Source organism: Erpetoichthys calabaricus, chromosome 9, assembly GCF_900747795.2.
Source record: "Erpetoichthys calabaricus chromosome 9, fErpCal1.3, whole genome shotgun sequence".
In the NCBI taxonomy this organism is placed as follows: Eukaryota; Metazoa; Chordata; class Cladistia; order Polypteriformes; family Polypteridae; genus Erpetoichthys; species Erpetoichthys calabaricus.
Window position 1 is genome coordinate 502,295 of NC_041402.2, and position 18,025 is coordinate 520,319.

At 45.9% G+C, this 18,025-nt stretch overlaps 3 protein-coding genes and 5 non-coding genes across 10 annotated transcripts in view; 6 read left to right on the forward strand and 2 right to left on the reverse strand.

The window, feature by feature from the left end:
- med22 (mediator complex subunit 22) overlaps positions 1-5,276 on the reverse strand; it is a 19,900-nt gene extending 14,624 nt beyond the window's left edge. Inside the window, exon 1 of one of the 3 annotated variants that reach the window (XM_028809045.2) lies at positions 5,125-5,239. The gene's annotated coding sequence lies outside the window, so the exon portion shown is untranslated. Of the gene's footprint in view, positions 1-5,124 lie in introns of all 3 variants that reach the window. The other 2 variants (XM_028809044.2, XM_028809047.2) reach the window with 2 other exon arrangements.
- The window catches only part of rpl7a (ribosomal protein L7a), a 12,224-nt gene extending 281 nt beyond the window's left edge, over positions 1-11,943 (forward strand). Inside the window, exons 2-8 of the mRNA XM_051931667.1 lie at positions 6,822-6,962; positions 7,236-7,385; positions 8,410-8,550; positions 8,836-8,915; positions 9,187-9,317; positions 10,812-10,881; positions 11,763-11,943. Coding sequence (XP_051787627.1) covers positions 6,822-6,962; positions 7,236-7,385; positions 8,410-8,550; positions 8,836-8,915; positions 9,187-9,317; positions 10,812-10,881; positions 11,763-11,867 — 818 coding nt within the window. The 3' untranslated portion in view covers positions 11,868-11,943. The remainder of the gene's footprint in view (positions 1-6,821; positions 6,963-7,235; positions 7,386-8,409; positions 8,551-8,835; positions 8,916-9,186; positions 9,318-10,811; positions 10,882-11,762) is intronic.
- Positions 6,662-6,736, forward strand: LOC114658304 (small nucleolar RNA SNORD36). The gene has a single exon (XR_003717352.1). It is a non-coding gene; the product is annotated as a small nucleolar RNA SNORD36 (small nucleolar RNA).
- Positions 7,088-7,160, forward strand: LOC114658309 (small nucleolar RNA SNORD24). The gene has a single exon (XR_003717357.1). It is a non-coding gene; the product is annotated as a small nucleolar RNA SNORD24 (small nucleolar RNA).
- On the forward strand, positions 7,553-7,626 carry LOC114658308 (small nucleolar RNA SNORD24). Its single transcript, XR_003717356.1, has one exon. It is a non-coding gene; the product is annotated as a small nucleolar RNA SNORD24 (small nucleolar RNA).
- LOC114658306 (small nucleolar RNA SNORD36) lies at positions 8,974-9,039 on the forward strand. The gene has a single exon (XR_003717354.1). It is a non-coding gene; the product is annotated as a small nucleolar RNA SNORD36 (small nucleolar RNA).
- Positions 10,669-10,736, forward strand: LOC114658305 (small nucleolar RNA SNORD36). Its single transcript, XR_003717353.1, has one exon. It is a non-coding gene; the product is annotated as a small nucleolar RNA SNORD36 (small nucleolar RNA).
- On the reverse strand, positions 11,925-17,796 carry LOC114657303 (surfeit locus protein 1). Its single transcript, XM_051932104.1, has 8 exons — positions 17,633-17,796; positions 16,021-16,182; positions 15,845-15,927; positions 14,926-15,117; positions 14,210-14,282; positions 13,952-14,114; positions 12,721-12,802; positions 11,925-12,073 (listed from the first exon to the last, which is right to left on the reverse strand). Exons 4-8 carry the CDS (start codon positions 15,111-15,113, stop codon positions 12,007-12,009), a joined length of 573 nt encoding a protein of 190 aa, XP_051788064.1. The 5' UTR covers positions 15,114-15,117; positions 15,845-15,927; positions 16,021-16,182; positions 17,633-17,796; the 3' UTR covers positions 11,925-12,006.
- Between the last annotated feature and the right edge of the window lie 229 nt (positions 17,797-18,025).

The following is an 18,025-nucleotide window of genomic DNA, read 5'->3' on the forward strand; positions in this document are numbered from 1 at the left end:
TGGGGTAAACATGAACTTGCGGCTCGTTGGCACCGATCTCCTATTTGAAATTAAAACTTGGACCAGACTTTCATGATGGATTAAAGTCTCCAAGCCTGTTTTGCTGCCATGTCATTTATTATCAGGGCACAATCACCGCTTGAAAGGTGGCACAGAAGGGTGGCCACACTGACTCAAGCCCCTGCCCTTCTCCCCTTAATGGCCCAGGTGTCCTTTTCTTGAATTTGAAATGAATCACTTCATTATGGTCTGTAAGAGACAGAGATCAACAGCAAGAAGGTCCCACACCGAAATACGAATGTGCCAAGCTAATTATTGGGATTAGTTACTGGTGTGCCAATTGTGTTGGTTTGTATGGCCTTGCGACACAGAAGGCACCGGAGCGGAGACGTCAGCACACAAACTGCACGTATTCACTTTGCCTGTAATGCCGGTGCACATCTGGCCGTCGTTTTCAAAAAGTCTTCGAGAGTCGCAGTACAAGTTTATTCACAGCGCACAGCATGTTCTGCCAGCCGACAGAAGCTCAGTGCCATCATCAGAAGATGTCTCTGCATGTCCGTCTGCTAACTCTGAGAGGAAAGAGAAAGGCCAGTTTTGGTTTGGGTTACTGCTTTGGCAATGCCATCTGAGAAGATGGGGCCCCCCGACAGACCTGAAAGTTTATTCTGCACACACCCACCCAAGCAATGCTGGAATATTCCAAACGTCCGAAGTTCGTTTAGGGTTTCCAAGATTGCTTAAAACGTAAGCCACATTGTCTGCAACATCATCAGCAAAAGCAGTCCAAACTCGGCGATCTACTTGGACGAGCGCGGCTCTGCTATCACCTGAAGGAGATCACCAGTACAAAACGTAGACGTTACAATCTCTAAAAACGGGGGGTCCAAAGGGAAGACGTGCTGTTAAACCCCAGTGCTTACCATTTTGGCTTTACTTTGGCTACCACGAGGTCTCACTACACAGAACACACCTTTGATTTGCTAAAAGTCTACCGCACAGCAGTGGTCACGCGTGGCACCAGATGATCAGTCCTAGTGACCCACAACTGGCACTTTATGGAGGAAACAGAATCTCCAATCCAATACACTCTGATATGCACTCTTACAGTTAGGATGGCCTGACGCCGCCCTTGGTGTGCCCCTTCCTTTTCTGAAGATGCACAGTAGCTGGAGGTGCAGTGCCTTATCCCGATTATCTGACATAATCGCCGATGTTGGACAAACACTTTGCCAAGGTTATGAACGTCACAATGCCCCTGCAGTTACTGCACATCCCATTTTACTATGAAACGAGCTGTATATACCCGGCGTTGCCCGGGGCAGAAGTAACCTAATCGGTCAAACACTTACATATATACCAAAGTAAACCTAATTGGTCAAACAGTTACATATATAAAAAAACCGAACCTAATCGGACAAACAGCTAATCTATATACATAAGCAAACCTAATTGGTCAAACAGTTACATAAATACAAAAGCAAACCTAATCGATCAAACAGCTTCATATATACAGAAGCGAACCTAATTGGTCAAACAGTTATGCATGTGCAGAATGATTTTACAAACATTATGCGTGTTAACAATCATTAAAAAGAAAAGATTGAGGAACTGTTCTTCTATATGTGATGAAGCCACTAATCAGACAGATTTTTTTCAGGACCCAGCTGTTTCATAACTAAACTACTGCCACCCCAAAGTAATGCCTAATAGTGGTTTTTGGGGTAGCTGTGGAATAAAAAGGGTGTTTTTTAGTCAGTAAGAATCTGACACTACCCTTCAGTACGGGCTGAAGGGTGCCTATGTAAGGTTTTACATCCTTCCCGTATGGAAAAAAAAACATACTAAACTTTTTTTTCATCATTACACATAATCTCAGTCAAATGGAAGTACGCATTCTCAATTTATTTTTATCTAATTTTTACTTTTTCACAAAGCCATCCCATGCCAATTTGTATGAATAAACTTTTGCTAGAGAGTTAGCAAAAGTTTATTCATACACATATTTTAATACGGATAATCTATCTCTAATCAAGGTTCTCATTTTCATTCTAATTTAAAATAATAATAGATACTCATTTTTTTCTTCTGTTTTAGAAAAACCAATCTATGCCACCTACGTCTTCGTCAAGTCAGCTTCATCCAGCTTCATCACATATAGAAGAAGAGTTCCTCAATCTTTTCTTTTTAATGATTGTTAACACGCATAATCTTTGTAAAATTATTCTGCACATGCATAACTGTTTGACCAATTAGGTTCGCTTCTGTATATATGAAGCTGTTTCATCGATTAGGTTTGCTTTTGTATTTATGTAACTGTTTGACCAATTAGGTTACTTCTGCCCCGGGCAACGCCGGGTATATACAGCTCGTATATATATATATTATATATATATATAGCAAAATACCCGCGCTTCGCAGCGGAGAAGTAGTGTGTTAAAGAGGTTATGAAAAAAAAGGAAACATTTTAAAAATAACGTAACATGATTGTCAATGTAATTGTGTTGTCATTGTTATAACTGTTGCTGTCTTTTATATATATATATATATATATATTATATATATATATTATATATATATAATATACACACACACACACAAACATTTATATACATATACATATATATACATATCTACATATACACATGTACATATATATACACACACATACATAAACACACACATAAGACTTACTGAGTGAAACGGGCTTTCATTGACAATCATGTTACGTTATTTTTAAAATGTTTCCTTTTTTTTTCATAACCTCTTTAACACACTACTTCTCCGCTGCGAAGCGCGGGTATTTTGCTAGTATATATATATATATATATATATATATATATATATATATATATATATATATATATATACGTATACACACATACATGCAGTTTTAATAACACAGAAATCAATATAAACATTAACATCATTATCATATGAGAATATGAAGTAATATATAAGAAGCACATTTCATATAAACATAAATTATTAAACAGTAAAATCTTCTTCTGTAATTTGCTACCGTGGCAATTTGTGTGTCTGTCCAGGATTTTAAATGACCTGTAGCTCGCAAACCGTTGCACCTATATACTTGAAATGTGGTACACATATAGTACGTCACGTCTACTATCCGCTTTATGGGTGATGATTGTTTTAGTCTTTTTATCTTTATTTTATTTTATTGTACAATCAAGTCCTATCTGCGCACAGCAGGGCAGCCATGGGCGGATGCGTATGGTGTATTCACTCGATGTTATCGTGCATTGCGCTGTCAGTGGTATTTTGATAAAAGAATTTGAACAACATATAAGAAGCATATAAATTATTAAACAGTAAAACATTAACATTTAAGAAGTAAAGTTACATTAAGTACTACTGCAGTGCCTTTGGGTATACCTCATTTTTTGTTTGCCCATTACATGCTTAAATGTATACATTTTTTTGGTGTACCTACCCGAGAACACGCGACATATAACCGAGCGTGGGAGAAGCATGGATTTTAAACACGCGTTGAGTTGATGTGCTGGTCTCCCTCGTGAAATAACTGGTAATGTTTGACTAAAATCTACAGCGAGTAAAACGACATTAGCTCCTATTTTTTTTTTTACGATCTCTGAGATGTTGCTTTTTTCGGTTCAAGGCTTCATAAGCTCTTTTATGTTGTATGGTGTACTTATCCCAAACCATCATCTTTGAATGTTGCAACACTTTCGCCTTGTATGTAGATCGGGGTAATTACATTCATTGCATTCCTAGTCTGAATCACAATGTGATTGTATGGGTGGTTACCTGGCACTGTAGGGTTGCCACCCGTCCTTTAAAATACGGAATCGTGCCGCGTTTGAGAATGAAATTGCGCGTCCCGTTTTCAATCAATACTGGACGGGATTTATCCCGTATTTTTTTTATCATTTTTTTTTTAAAGCAGCGTCTCATGCAAATCATCCCACACGCATTTTATGAAGATGCCTCCTTTCCTACTTTTGATTGGGTAATACTTGATGTCATCGTTAGTTTGATTGGTGTTTTTAACTGTCCAGTGAGTAGGGCGTGTCTTTCAACGGAATGAAAAAAAGGCCCACCCGACGACCCACCCATTCCATTTTTATATATATAGATTAAATAACACAAAAAAATGGCGATAATTAAAATGTAATAAATCCTACACCCGGGGTCCCCCAACTCCGGTCCTGGAGGGCCCCAGTGGCTGCAGGTTTTCATTCTAACCCTTTCTTAATGAGTGACCTGTTTTTGCTGCTATATAACTTCTTTTGAATTATTTTTAATTGACTTGCTCTTGAAGACTCAGACCCCTTAATTGTTTCCTTTTCCTTAATTAGCAGCCAAACAATAATGAGATACAAAATGAGCCAAAACAGGCCCAGCAAACTGACCAACATACAATATCTAAAAATAAAGAAAGGTGAAGGTCTCAGGAATGCTGATCTGCTCTACAAGGGAGAAAATCCACAATTTCAGAAATGTCTAATACTGCACAATGAGAGCAGCAACAAGCCACGGAATTAAAGAATGGGTTTAATTAACGACAAGACTCGGCACCTAATTAGTTGGAGTGAAATTGGTCGAAGTTTGAGGCCCTGACTTAGTTGGTCTTCTGATGGCTCACTCACTTCACATTTCATTCAAATCCTTAAAAAAAAAAAAATTAAAATTAATTCAAAAGAAGTTCATTAGCAGCAAAATCGCGTCACTACTTAAGAAAAGGGTTGGAATGAAAACCTGCAGCCACTGGGGCCCTCCAGAAGCGGAGTTGGGCACCCCTGCCTACCCTACACCGTCCAAATGCCCACCACAAGGTCTGTGCGCGTCACTGGACCCTTAGGATTTGAGGATTCTGCTAAATGTAATCTCATAAACATGATTAACACGTCAGGGTCGGACCTCTTGGGCTACTGCGCCAGTGCTAAAGTCGCCCTTACAAATTTTATTTTACCGAAAACATTTCTCTTCAAAACGGCCGACCGGCGCTCTGTATTACATATAAAGCCACTCCTCCATAACTTGCAAAAGCTTTTGAGGAAAATAAACAACACGTATTGATTGTACTTTACCGTTCCTGCAACAAAAGTCAGACTGATGCACGGTCAAGGCACATGGAGTTACCGAATAAAAGATTATACGAATTGCTAAATACGCTACCAACCTAAAAGGCGCCGCTTTCTTCCATTCTTCAGCACACGCTTGTAGCGATCTTTGTAAAAACCCGCCCAACGATGCGAATGCTACTAGCTGATTGGTGCGTGAAAACTATTTACCTTCCCGCCTCCTGCTTTGATTGGAGCGTGACTTAGACGATGTATTGATTGGCTTAGCTTGTCATCCGTTTTCGTGTTTGGTTGACTCATTATCCGTACTCATGCTAAAACAGTGAAATTGCAGTTTTTACGTTATCTGTTAATGGCACCCCGTGCCCGTACGTCTAATTAAGTGAAAAAGAAGTTTACAGTGAGTTCTTTGTTAACTAACTGTCAGGCCGTGGGAACCGACAATCAGCGAATACATTATAAAATTCACACGATACAATGTGGCAGATTCTGTCATCGTCGGTATAAATTTCACTTCCTTCTGAACAAACAGGCATTCGATCCGACATGTTGCGCTTTTAGAAACAGTAAATATCAGCATCTATTTGCGAGCTTTGCGTTTTCTTTCTTTTTCAAATACACGAAGGAAAACAAAATATCTGAAACGGAACCGGCCATGCCGGAAGTCTCGCGAGGTTACGCAGGCCATATTTATATTACCCACAATTCTCTCCTCCTTCCTTTCTCGCTGAACCAACATGGTGAGTGTGGCAGATGAGCCTCTGAAATGGCTTCGCGAAGTGACTTTTGTATCTTAAAACATCCACGTTATGAGGAATTTAAGAGTTACATATCGCATATTGTCTGATTTAACGCATGTTGTTCTTTTAAAAAAAATCCCCAATGGTTTAAAAAAGACGATAGTTAATCGGAAAACGCATTGGTCTCATTTAGATTAGTTTTTTTTTTTTTTTAAACTCTGGTCATTGAGACGGAATAATAAAGCATTGCAATGTATAGGAAATAGTATTTTTTTAAGTTGAACATGCTAGTGTTTTATTGAAAGAATGGTGCCCACAAATTAAATTTGTGATTAGGACTCGAGCCGGCGTAGAGGCCTTCAGCCTCGGAGTCGCGTTTGTTGAAGTTGGTGTGCTCGGAACTTTAGAAATGTCAGCGTTGCGGCTGCTTTATTGGAAGAATGATTGACTAAACCTCACGGTGTTTAAAGACGCGCTTCCGTCCTGCATGTTTAAAAGAAAGTGAGGTGAACGGGGCACAAATTAACACACGAAAGCGTGAAGTGCCAGTGAGCGGGCTGAGCAGCCGGCCTGCCGCATCTTCACTGGGGGCATCGTGAGATGTGGAAGTCGAGCGGACTTGTCGGGGCATTGAGCAGTAAAACAAGCACCTGAATGTGCGAGGGGGTCATCTTTGAACTTCGACTGGCTTCTACTGTCTGTGTTCGTGATCATTTATTTTTAGATGTGATGTGTTTAAGTAGTTGTATTTTGAAGCAGGTGGTGGGCCTTCTTCGTCCGCGCAAGGCTTTACAGTTGTGTTTTGCACTCAGTTTAGCATTCATCTCTTGATTGTCGATTTGCACCCAAAGCTTGATGCACTGATGAGTATTTCTTCTTCTGAACTTCCTGTGATGGAGTGAATTTTTGAGCTTTTTAACCCTGAGCATCACTCTTTGGGTTCAGTTTAGTTGGTGACGTTCGCCTGTTCATCGTTTGTGTGTTTAATGTGACATGAAACTTACCAAGTAATCTTTGTCTTCCTTTTTTCTAAAGCCCAAGGGGAAGAAGGCTAAGGGGAAAAAGGTGGCACCAGCCCCTTCTGTGGCCAAAAAACAGGAGGCCAAGAAGGTAGTCAACCCCCTGTTTGAAAAAAGGCCCAAGAACTATGGTATTGGTGAGTACCTTTTTGATGGACCGCATGATTTCTCCCACCAATTTGTCTTGGTAGGCACAAGTGGATGCCCATCATAATTGTAGGCTCCTGGTCTGCCAAAGACAACTTGGTGCGGTTGGAGCAAATGCAGATGATGCTAAGAATATTTGCTATCTGACAAGCAATGCTGACAGCAACACCACCAAGATCGCTGATGCCACAGCTTAGTAGGCAGCACACTACTGTAGTCCTGTGTTTCCTTTCTAATCTTTAGGACTTGTCTTTTCTCTTTAGGTCAGGATATCCAGCCCAAGCGTGATCTAACACGTTTTGTTAAATGGCCTCGCTACATCCGTCTGCAGCGTCAGCGCTCCATCCTGTACAAGCGGCTGAAGGTTCCCCCAGCCATCAACCAGTTCACACAGGCTCTGGATCGTCAGACAGGTATTGGTTATTGTGACACCTTAATTCAAACTCCCTCCGTGGCTCATACTATCGGTAGGCTAACAGTTGTTGAATGTAATTGCCATATTTGGTGTTGCCATCTTCTCTGCTGTTAAAATTAAGAATATGCTGCTTTTGCATCAGAGAAGGTGGCATCATACAGTCTGTGCAAATGATGTGAACGAATATTTGCTATCTGAAGTACTGGTGCTGACACCATTCCACCAAGATCGCTGATGCACAGAGAGATTGAAATGCTTTGAAAGGAGCAAAACGCACGTTGTTGGGAGCTCTTTGGCTCTCCTTTCCTGTACTGTCAAGTTTTTAACCCTTGTGATGTTGTGTTCTGACTTTTGGACTGAGATCTGCGCAGTACTGGGTGGGTCCTGCTATGCAGGGGCAAAGGAAAGCTTACACCAGATTCCCTTTATGCTTTTGTGTGGAATACTAGAAAGGAAACTCTCAAATGCTACTAATGCATAACCGTTCTAAAAAGTGGCCAACTTCTATTATTGGTGTGCTTTCATTAAGTCAGCCATGATTGGATAGCATTTTAATGTTAAAAGCACTTGTAATTGGATTACTCGGTCCACTTGGTGGTTTGTCAGAAACTGATGGAAACCTCCTTTAACTTGAGTTAATGCAAATGTGTTTTCTGTCTGTGTGTAACTGGAGGAAAGCGACTCCAGATTTGCTTGGACGTGAGATCTGCACGGGTGCATTTTAGTGCCAGCAGCAAGGGGGCCCACCCAGTCTTCAAGCTAAATTTGCAAGTCTAGTTTAGAGTAGATGCCAGTTGAGGTGCTTATACTTTCAGGACCACTGTTTATTTCTGCATGCCAGGACAATATGGGCAATATATCTTTACCAAGCAGCGTATGTTAGTATACACAGGATGAATGGCCTGTGTAAAAGTGGCATTACTGATTGGGTAAAGATGAGGAGTTTGTTGGCCGACTGCTTTTAATTTTGGGTCATTAAAGTAGTAACGGCAGTTAATTACAGCCAGTGTCTCCTCTTCCAGCAACTCAACTTTTCAAGCTGGCTCACAAGTACAGACCAGAGACTAAGCAAGAGAAGAAGCGGAGGTTGCTGGCTCGTGCTGAGCAGAAGGCTTCGGGCAAGGGAGACGCCCCAACCAAGAGACCCCCGGTCCTTCGAGCAGGTATGTTGAGTGCTGTGTGTCCTCCCATTTTTTTTATTTTTTTTTTTTTGTGTATGGGCTTACTTTTAAATAAAAAGACAATTCTAAAGTATTGCGCCTCTAACCAGGTCTTCTCATTGCGGTGCTTTATTCTTCAGTGTGTTTTGGCCTTTGTGGACCTCTGAACTGTGTTGGCTCCACAAGTTGTTCATTTTTGCAAGTTGTCTCGTTTTGTGGAATAAGTGGATTGCACTAAAGTGAATGACCAGGTTGCCATTATGGTTTTTTTTTTTTTTTTTTGTTTAGGTGTAAACACGGTCACCACACTGGTAGAAAGTAAAAAGGCTCAGCTGGTGGTCATTGCCCATGATGTTGATCCCATTGAGGTAAGAGCGTGAATTTTGCTAATTATTAATTCGCTATTAAAAAGGGGTCTAGAAACTGTTACAGTGATGTTTTTGAATTTCTTCACCTGAATGTCAACTGAAGACCACATTTTTCCTGAGTAACAGCTCGTTTTGCATGGCATTACGTGAAACTGGTCAGATCGGAGGTTTACTGGTGCCCGCTATTGCAGTTTGCCATGTTGTACACAGTGTAGTGGTGTGCAGTGCTTAAGAGAATGGAAAATAAATGAACTTTTTTTCTCTCTTTCAGTTGGTTGTGTTCTTGCCAGCTCTTTGCCGCAAGATGGGCGTCCCGTATTGTATTGTGAAGGGCAAGGCCAGACTGGGCAGACTTGTGCACAGGAAGACCTGCACATCCCTCGCCTTCACACAGACCAACCCGTAAGAAAGGCTGCTTTGTTGCACCGTTTGAAACAATTCGTGTCTTGGATGTTTAGAGCTGATTTTGGTTAATGGCTTGTTCTTTCAAAATTCTTTAAAACTGGGGTTGTTGTTTAACTCCACTCTGCACATCCATCCTCTCACAATCTTGTAACAATTTTGAGGTTTTACTCTTTTACACCCACAATGTTCCAAGCTGAAAATACAATTTAAAAAAAAAAAAAAAAAAAAAAACTTTGGATACTGTGGATGGGGTGGGGGTGGTGTAGCAGCACCCCAGGCAGACTCCAGGACAGGTCCAGCACACTGGTGGGGCAGCGCTTTCCTTTCACTCCTCACTACAGACGACAGTACGTAAGCACAGTCTGTGTCTGCCTCCTTTTATAGGGCACCCAGGGCTCTGAAACTGTTCAGGTGGCCCCAGCAGGGTTGAGCTTCTAAGCTCCATTGTGAGCCAGGGGGTTTGCCCTCTGCCCTGAACCTTCCATCACTGGGGCATCCCAGCTCTCTGCCATAATACAAGTGGCACGCATGGATCATGTGAGACTTGGTTATGTAACCCAGACTTGGCCACATTAGTCCTCACAGACCCTTTTGGTCTCCTTGATGAATTGAGCACAGTGGGGGGGGGGGTGTCCAGGGGTCCTCTGAACTGTGACCCAGTGGTTGGGAAACACTGAAGGCACTGAGCTGTTCTCAGAAGTTCTGGAAGTGACCAGGCTGACTTGACTGTTGTAATGCAGAGCAGTGCCTCAGGTTGGTGAAGCTTCATGAGGGCAGAGTCTGCGTGCCACTCCACTAGAGCCCAGCAGAGTGCCAGTCTCCTGGAGTGCTGTCATTGATGGCGTGTGGCATACAACTTAAAGGTGTCATTTGCGAATGCTGTAGTTCATGATTTGCCGTGTATGGCACAAACGTAAAACTATCTTTTTGTAAATCTCCATATTAGTTTTCTTTTAGTCTACATTTTAAAATAGCTCAGCGTGTCCATTGGTGTCCTGGCTCTGCCTAGCTGCACATTTGCATGTTGCTGTTGACGTCACATGAGCTGCAGTTTTGTAAGCTTTTTGAACGTGAATGCGATTTGTGAGGCTGCACTGGAGTAAGTTACATAGGAATGTGGCCGATGCCAATCCAGAACTGTGATCACTTGATGGCTCCGTCTAATTTGACTTGGAGAGCCACTGCCGTATCCATTAGCACAGACGAGCTCACGTCTTTCACGTTAATACAAAACAACATTCTGACGTGCGTTTTGCTTTTTCTCATAAATGCGGTCAGGTAGACGTCATTAGAAGAGGAGCCCGTTGCTGTGTGCAGCGTAGCCACTTTCTCTGAATGTTTGACCTTCTAGCAATGATGACTGACTTTTTGGCTGAACATCCATGTGGCTATTTGAGCTTTTTAACCCTGAGCAAGAAGGCCAAACACTCACCTTAACTCGAGTTTATTTTTTGGGAACTTTTTATAATTTGTTTATTTTTTGCTTTTAAGGGAGGACAAAGGAGCCTTGGCCAAGCTTGTTGAAGCTGTGAAGACCAACTACAATGACAGATATGACGAGGTAAAGTGTGACTTGAGTGCCCAACGACCGGGGTCTTCGAGTGTGACACCTGAGACTCGAGTGATTCTGGTAGTGCAGGCCCAGATTTTTAAAATCTGCTATGTGAAGTCCTACAGTCACCCTGATGTCCAAATGTGCAGGCAGGCACATTGCTGGACGTGTGTGGTGCCCTTGGCACTTAAAGTAGACGGTAGGAATGTGCAGAACCACAAACTTTTGGCAAACATGTTGCAGTGACCTCCTTGAGGTGCCTCCGTTGACCCCCTATGAGTAATAGTAGTGCCTCATCTCCCCCCCCCCCCCCCCCAATCATCTTTAAATTTGATGCTCCTCAGCTGTTGTGTGAGCTGCTGCACTGCTCGACCCTGACCTGTGCTCTTCTGGGGTAATGAGTTGGGTCCTCGGTCTGCTCGTTTTGGATTTTGTGTACAAGGAGGGTCATTAGCCCGGACCACCCCCCAAGCCTCCTCTGTTAAAATGAAGCCTTTTAAGACCCTCTCTCTAAAGCATGGAAAAGGTTACAAGAGCACTAGATGGGCGAGTGCCCTTCTAGACTCTCAGAAGCACAAGGTGCTCACCTTGCCCAGAGGGCCAGCGTTTCTTTGCCTCCATGAAGTGAAGTGTCCTGCTTAGTGATGAGCGTCGGTACGGGCACTCGTCTGCCAACCTGCCCCTTGGTGATCAAGCTCTTTAACATTGGATTTGAGTCTGTCTGACGTAGGCCTCCTGGTGCCCTCAGTTTGGAGACACGTGGCTGATGGGCACTGGCTTTGATTTTCTACTTGTGTGGCCGGGGGACTGGAGCCCCTGACTAGCTTCTGCATTCAGACTTGTCCGTCAAATTGGAGTCACATGCTTCATATTTTTGTTTTTAATTGCAGATTCGCCGGCACTGGGGCGGTGGTGTCATGGGACCCAAATCTACTGCCCGTATTGCCAAGCTCGAAAAAGCAAAAGCCAAGGAACTGGCCACCAAGCTGGGTTAATTCAAAAGCTGGTTGAGTTGTCCTGTTCTGTATATAAAAAAAATAAAACTCTGGTGGTTTTGTCTTGTTCTGAAAAGTGAATTTATTGACCTGTTACTGTACTTCTTTAAAAAGGGGCACAGCCTGGCACCGGCTGCTGTCACATCACAGCTCTTCTGATGAACTTCATGTACCACAGGTAGGAGCTGGCAGCACAGAGTCCATACCTACAAGAAACGCAGACCCCATTAAACCACACGGACTATAAGCTCACGTGAAATGTGGAGGTTCAGCCTGGCAGTCAATGCCACTTTCAGCAGGAAGGAAGTTCCTTTTTTGGTGCTGCTGCCCTTTACAGAGGGTGTGGCTTGGCAAAGTCTCGACCCCCCCCCCCCCAGCAGGTGGAAGTGGGTGGTCTAAATGTCAATATAGGCGTAGTGGTGGCTCTGAGGCTGTGGATTGCCAGTTCGAATCCCATCAGTGCCAACAGTGGGCCCTTAACCTGCAATTTACTGAGCGCTTTGAGTAGTGAGAACAGCGCTATATAAACGTGAAGAATTCTTATTAACTGGACTTGAGTGCAATGAGCCACCCCGTGAAGCGCTTACGGGATGGCCTGGAAGTGGGACCTCCACACGTCACAAGTGCCTTCAGAAGAGACTTTGTTCTCCTCTCTGTGATGGACTGGCACCCTGGCCAGAGTTTTGTTTTCCATCTTGTGCTAGCTGGGTTAGTCTCCAGCAAACCCTGGCATGGAATAAAGCAGGTTAAAAAATGGGCAGGCTGGCCTACAACAGCCTGACCAGGTGGAATGCTAGCTTCTGGTGCCAGTCTTGCCTGTAACAATGAGTGAGAATACGATGGCACAACTTACCAGGTTATGATGTACTGCATGTGCTCGTTCCTCAGGGTAATTCTGGTCTGCCCCCCGATTGGCCCTCCTGGCACCGTGCTGCCTACAAGCAGAGGGTCTGTGGTTAATTAACATTTAAAGGTTTATGAAGTTGTAATGAAGTGCTGGGTGTCCAACCTCAGCTAGAAATCCCTGGCCATAGTGCCACTTAAAAGAACAAAGCTGGCACCATCACAGAGCATCTGCTGTACAAATATGGTGGATGGGTGAGACGTAAGAGGAACAAACCCTGCATGAAGGGTGACAAGCAGCCCTTTGCCAGGACATTAATGTATATGGAGCGGAATCTCGCAGGGCTGTGCCTCATAAAGATGAGCAAAACTTCACATGGAAATGGAAACCTGTGGCCAGGGGTGAGATGTGACAGGGGGACATCCCTGCCTAGCGCTTGGGTTGACATCCTCATGTCACCTTCTTCCTATTTGCACACAGTGTGGTGGTAGCTGAAGTCACACAGCTGGTGACGTGAAATGAGGGCACAGCCACCAGCTCTCAGTCACCCCACGGCATTTGGTTTGTTTCCATTTGCGGAGCTGCAGCCTGGATGGGGAGCAGGACCCCAACAGTCGAGTGCCGTGGTGGTCCTATCTGTTGTTCTGGCAGTGGTGTTCATCCCTAAGTGGTTGGGTCAAATGTGGAGAGCAAAACCTTGTCGTCAACTCCTCCATGACCCAAACATCAAAAAGGGAAGAGCAGGACCCCCGCCTGGAGGTGGTCCCAGTTACTGCCAAGCCTGGAATCATCCTCGAGGGGGGACTCGTCTGGACGGAGTGGAGTCCCCTTGACATTTTCAGCCGGTGGTCTTGTCCTCAAATGGTTAGCACTGAGCTGCAGTGCAGGGTCTTATGCCACTTCAGCAGCATCCAAATACTCTGAGGAACAAGGGTACAACTGACCCTCCAGTCACTGCAATTGGGCAGAAAGTCCAGGATCAGGTGGATGGAGCCTATCATGGGGGGGGACAACACCTACCTTGGCCACACTGATGGACTGCCAGGGAGTGCCTAGACGTTGGTGATACGGGGTGAGGGGCGTGTGATCGAGGACGAGTGTCAAAAAGAGCCCCCCATTGTGTTTGTCACTGGGAACCCTGGCCAAGTGGGCATTGTGGAGGCAACAGGTGGCACCGATCGTGCACAACGGCTTCTGGATTGAAACTTGGGCAAACAGACACCATAAATAAGCGGCTCACCGAAATCAGCATCAATAAAAATGGGCTCTGTGCCCGTCGCTCGAGCCATGGCCTCCAAGTCCCGGTAGTGCCAGTGGTTCCCTTCTATGTCATTCTGTGGGACAAAAGGCTTCCTCATCTCTGTCAGCCGGACGATGCCAACCAGTTCTACTTCATTGGCGATCTGCCAGGAGAAAGCAGCAGACGCTTAGCATTTGGAGCTGGCCAAGTGGCTACTGGGCACATGTGGTGCCCACACTCTGCCAAGGCTCATCTTACCTGCCCCTTCTCTCGGGTTTCTGGCTTGACCTTCTTTCTTGGTACAAATCCTCGGTTTACAAGAATCGTCACCCTGGAAATAAAGACACCGTTGACAGCTAAATGTCACCTCTCCTGTCAATCAGAAGGCCTGGTCAACAGTGGCCCCGACCTACCAGTCCTCTCCTTCAGTATGCAGAATGGGCAGACTGGCGGCCTGCTGTAGCGCTTCACATGCCATGCCACACGCTGATGCTGCATCTCCACTCAGACAGTCAACGTCGCCTAACAGTGCAAGGCAGCAAGTGTGGCTGCAGAGACCCCCTGAGTGAAGTGTGACCTCGGAAGTCCACAGGAGGCCAAACCAGTAGATACAGAGAGCCTGACGCTGGCGCCACCTGTGAGAAAATGAGACCTGGGGGTCCCACAGCAGTACAGGCACAGTGCCCGACCAATGCCATACGGGATGTCGGGGGGCACCAACCATCGGAGCTCCTAGATAAGTAAACCCGATGGTGGCGACCTGCAGAGGTGCCCTCTCCACCCCCCCACCCCAAACGAAAATAAGGAGACCACCAAAGCCGCACTGAAACTCAACTCAAAGTGGGAGACAAAGCGGCACTTGAAGATTTCATTGGCGCTGCTCTGCCCCCCAAACGCTCTCAGCCCACTTAATCAAATGCCCCCACAATTCCCATTACTAGCAAGCCAAGATGAGAGCGCTAGGCCATACGTACCCCAAATCGGAGCAGTAGAAGGGGGTGATGACGTTGGCACCAGAGTCGCCACTTGACAGGATCCTCCCGGCGTCCCTCGACTCGCGTTCGGGGTCCACCTGCGAGCGGGGCATCACGTACAGCTCCTTGGAGTGGTCAAATCGGCCCCTCACCTTCACCCGCCGATACTCGAGGGCCTTCAGCTCCATGGGACTGGCAACGAGATGCAAAAGGGGAGTAAAGGGGACAAGAAATCGGGCAACGGACACCTCGGGACCACCCACCGACTTGACGAGGGGCTCAGACCCCCAAAGTCCGCTGTGAGGTGGCTTACTACGCCCTGTAAACGTGCAAGGACCCCATCGGAGGAGGGCAGACCCCACCTAATCTACTTTAGGGTGGCAGGGGGTCAGAGCCCACCCAAGCCAACCTGGAGGCAGAGCAGGAAACTCCAAGGGGTCCACTCAGCCGCCTTCTCTCACCTTCACCCCTAAACTGCCGAGTGTGGCGCAACCCCTCATCTCGGCCTACTGATGCCAAATGCCGCCCACCCTGTAAGGTGGCCTTGTCACAAAGGGGACTACGTGACAATTCCACAACAGCAGCTCATGTGACTGGCTCTGGTTTGTGGCGCCACACTGAGGGCTGAGGGGCCTGGCGCTGGCATGAGATCAGATGTCCGCAAGTATAGGGGCTGCCCACCTCCCCTGCCCACTCCACTTTCTCTTGGTGCTTCAGTTCCCTCCCACTTGTCAGGGTGACAGATGGCACTCAATACCCCATGTGGGTGCCTGTGTAAAGATGGCATCTACACTGGCACACCGTGCAGGACTGGCTAATAACTTCAAGTAAAGCAGAGCTTGCAGAGGTGTGACGTCGTGCTCAGCACATGGACAGGGAGACCACCATGAGCGGAGCCCCCCCTCCCCCACGTACTCACCTCCAGCGCAAGTCCACGGGCTCCACAGACGTGCGCTTCTGAAGCTCCTCGATCAGTTTCAGCTTCCACTTCCTCCTCTGAACCTGAGCACACAGATATGGGCACAACGGTGTCACAGCCACCCACAAACCAAGTCGCAGCCCACCTGCCCACTGGTTGGGACATCAGTCACTCACCTGCCACGTGCCAAGGCCAAACGCAGTGACAGAATCAGCGAGCAGGAGCCACTTGAGGAACGAGTCCTTCTCCCGGTGCTCCTCTTGGGCCGACGCGGAGGTGTGTGGTCTGCAGAGAGTGACGCAGACTCCTTGGTGACACAGCTGTGACACGTCCTGTCCCTACACAGGAGAAGACATCATGCACGAGCAGACCGTGTGGGGCCTCACGCATCCCTCCCTCCAGGTTAAACCATCTCAGTCACACCGGCCGGGACCCCTACGGTGCCAAGCTCTAAAGTCTGAACGTGCCTCAGACCCCGCCCTCAAACATCCAGGTACGGAGTATGCTAATCAGCCTCATGCATATGCAATGACGCCATGGCAGAACTTCACTGGCCAGTAGAGAGGCACCCTCAAGACCCCGGCCACCACCGCTGCCCTCCAAGAAGTCCTATGCTGGGCTCCACACCTGAGCGCAAGGTCACATGTCACATTATAGCGCCTCTCCTCGGTGCTCAGCCATTCAGGTGAAAACGATGACAATGAAGAGTACGGGCCACGTGACAAACGGAGGGTTTAACGAGTCACCTTACTGACCAGTCAGCCACCCACCCCACCATGTCTGCCTCGAAAGAAACAATCGTGGCTCGACGCAGACCACCAAGCCAGGACATTCGTCAGCCTCATCTTGGTGTCACAGCACGTTTAATGGAATGTCACAGCTTACGGTTAACAAAGGCAGCGCCACCCTCGCTAGGTGGCCTCAGTGCAACACAAGTGCCATCAGGAGTTCCCATTACGTAAGTGAAACCGGACACGGCCCTTTTTATGTCGGCCTCCACACCCACACCATCACAGCGGGCACAACGGAGGGACACTACTGCTGAGACGTGACAACGGGTGGCTGACGAATAGCCAAACAAGCAGCATTGCCCCCCCTTAAAAGGGAACGTCAATCAGGCCATCACATCCTACTTGTCACTTATAATACGTTTGTCACGTAAAACACAAATTAACGACGGTTCAGTGATCAGAATTATCAGGAGTGCCAGTCGTCATCTAGCAGCTGAGGCTGCACTTCCACACTCTACCAAGGGGGTCGCCATTTCCCCACCTCCTATGAAATGTGCATGGATGGCTAATGCTGCGTTCCAGTTGAAGTGGGAAATCAGAATTTCCCACTGGGATGCCCAGAGAAGTCGGATATCCAACTCAGAAACTCAGGGGCTCGTCAGTCAAGTCCAAGTTAGTCCAACTTCACATTATGACCTCAATCTAAAATGGCGGCATACAGAGCTGCAGTATTAGACCGTCTATTAGCATCCGTGTCTCATTAAATGAGTCGGACACACGGAGCTGTTCAACTTCGAACTGCGAATAGCGCGTAACGAGTTGTTATCAACTGCTATTTATTTATTTATTTATTTATTTATTTATTTAGATAGATAGATTAGATAACAGACAGACAAGGCGCTGTACAATAGACAGGCGGGACTTTAAATGTCCCTAAGGGTAAATGCGCCGCAGTGTGAACATGATGATAAAAACAACGCAAGCTCTTTTTGATTTTAACACTTCACGCGGTTCATTCACATCACAAGAGAAAGACTAACGGACATGTTGCACTCACCTTCACGGGTTTTTGCAGAAGGCAAACAAGCAGTAAATTTGTGTCCAAAGCGCATTGTGACTTGTATAAATAAAGCGATCCTGAAAAGACAATGTGATAAAAATTCAAGTGAAGGTGTCGATCTTGCGCCCACCTGCCTGGCACTGCTTTACATTCAGCGTTTTGGTGCCGTTGTTCTTCGTCACCAATTAGTTACTGTTTTGTTTCTAGCAGCTCATTTCCTGTAACACCAGACAACTCTTCCCACATTACACTACTTTTGCTAAATAGGTAAACTATTCCCCTAGGGCGACTAACTCTTTATGGATATAATATAGCTACTTTACATGCGTTCTCAGCGTACACGCGCGAGTCTAAGAGAAGGCACACAAAAAGATTTCACGGCGTACATTG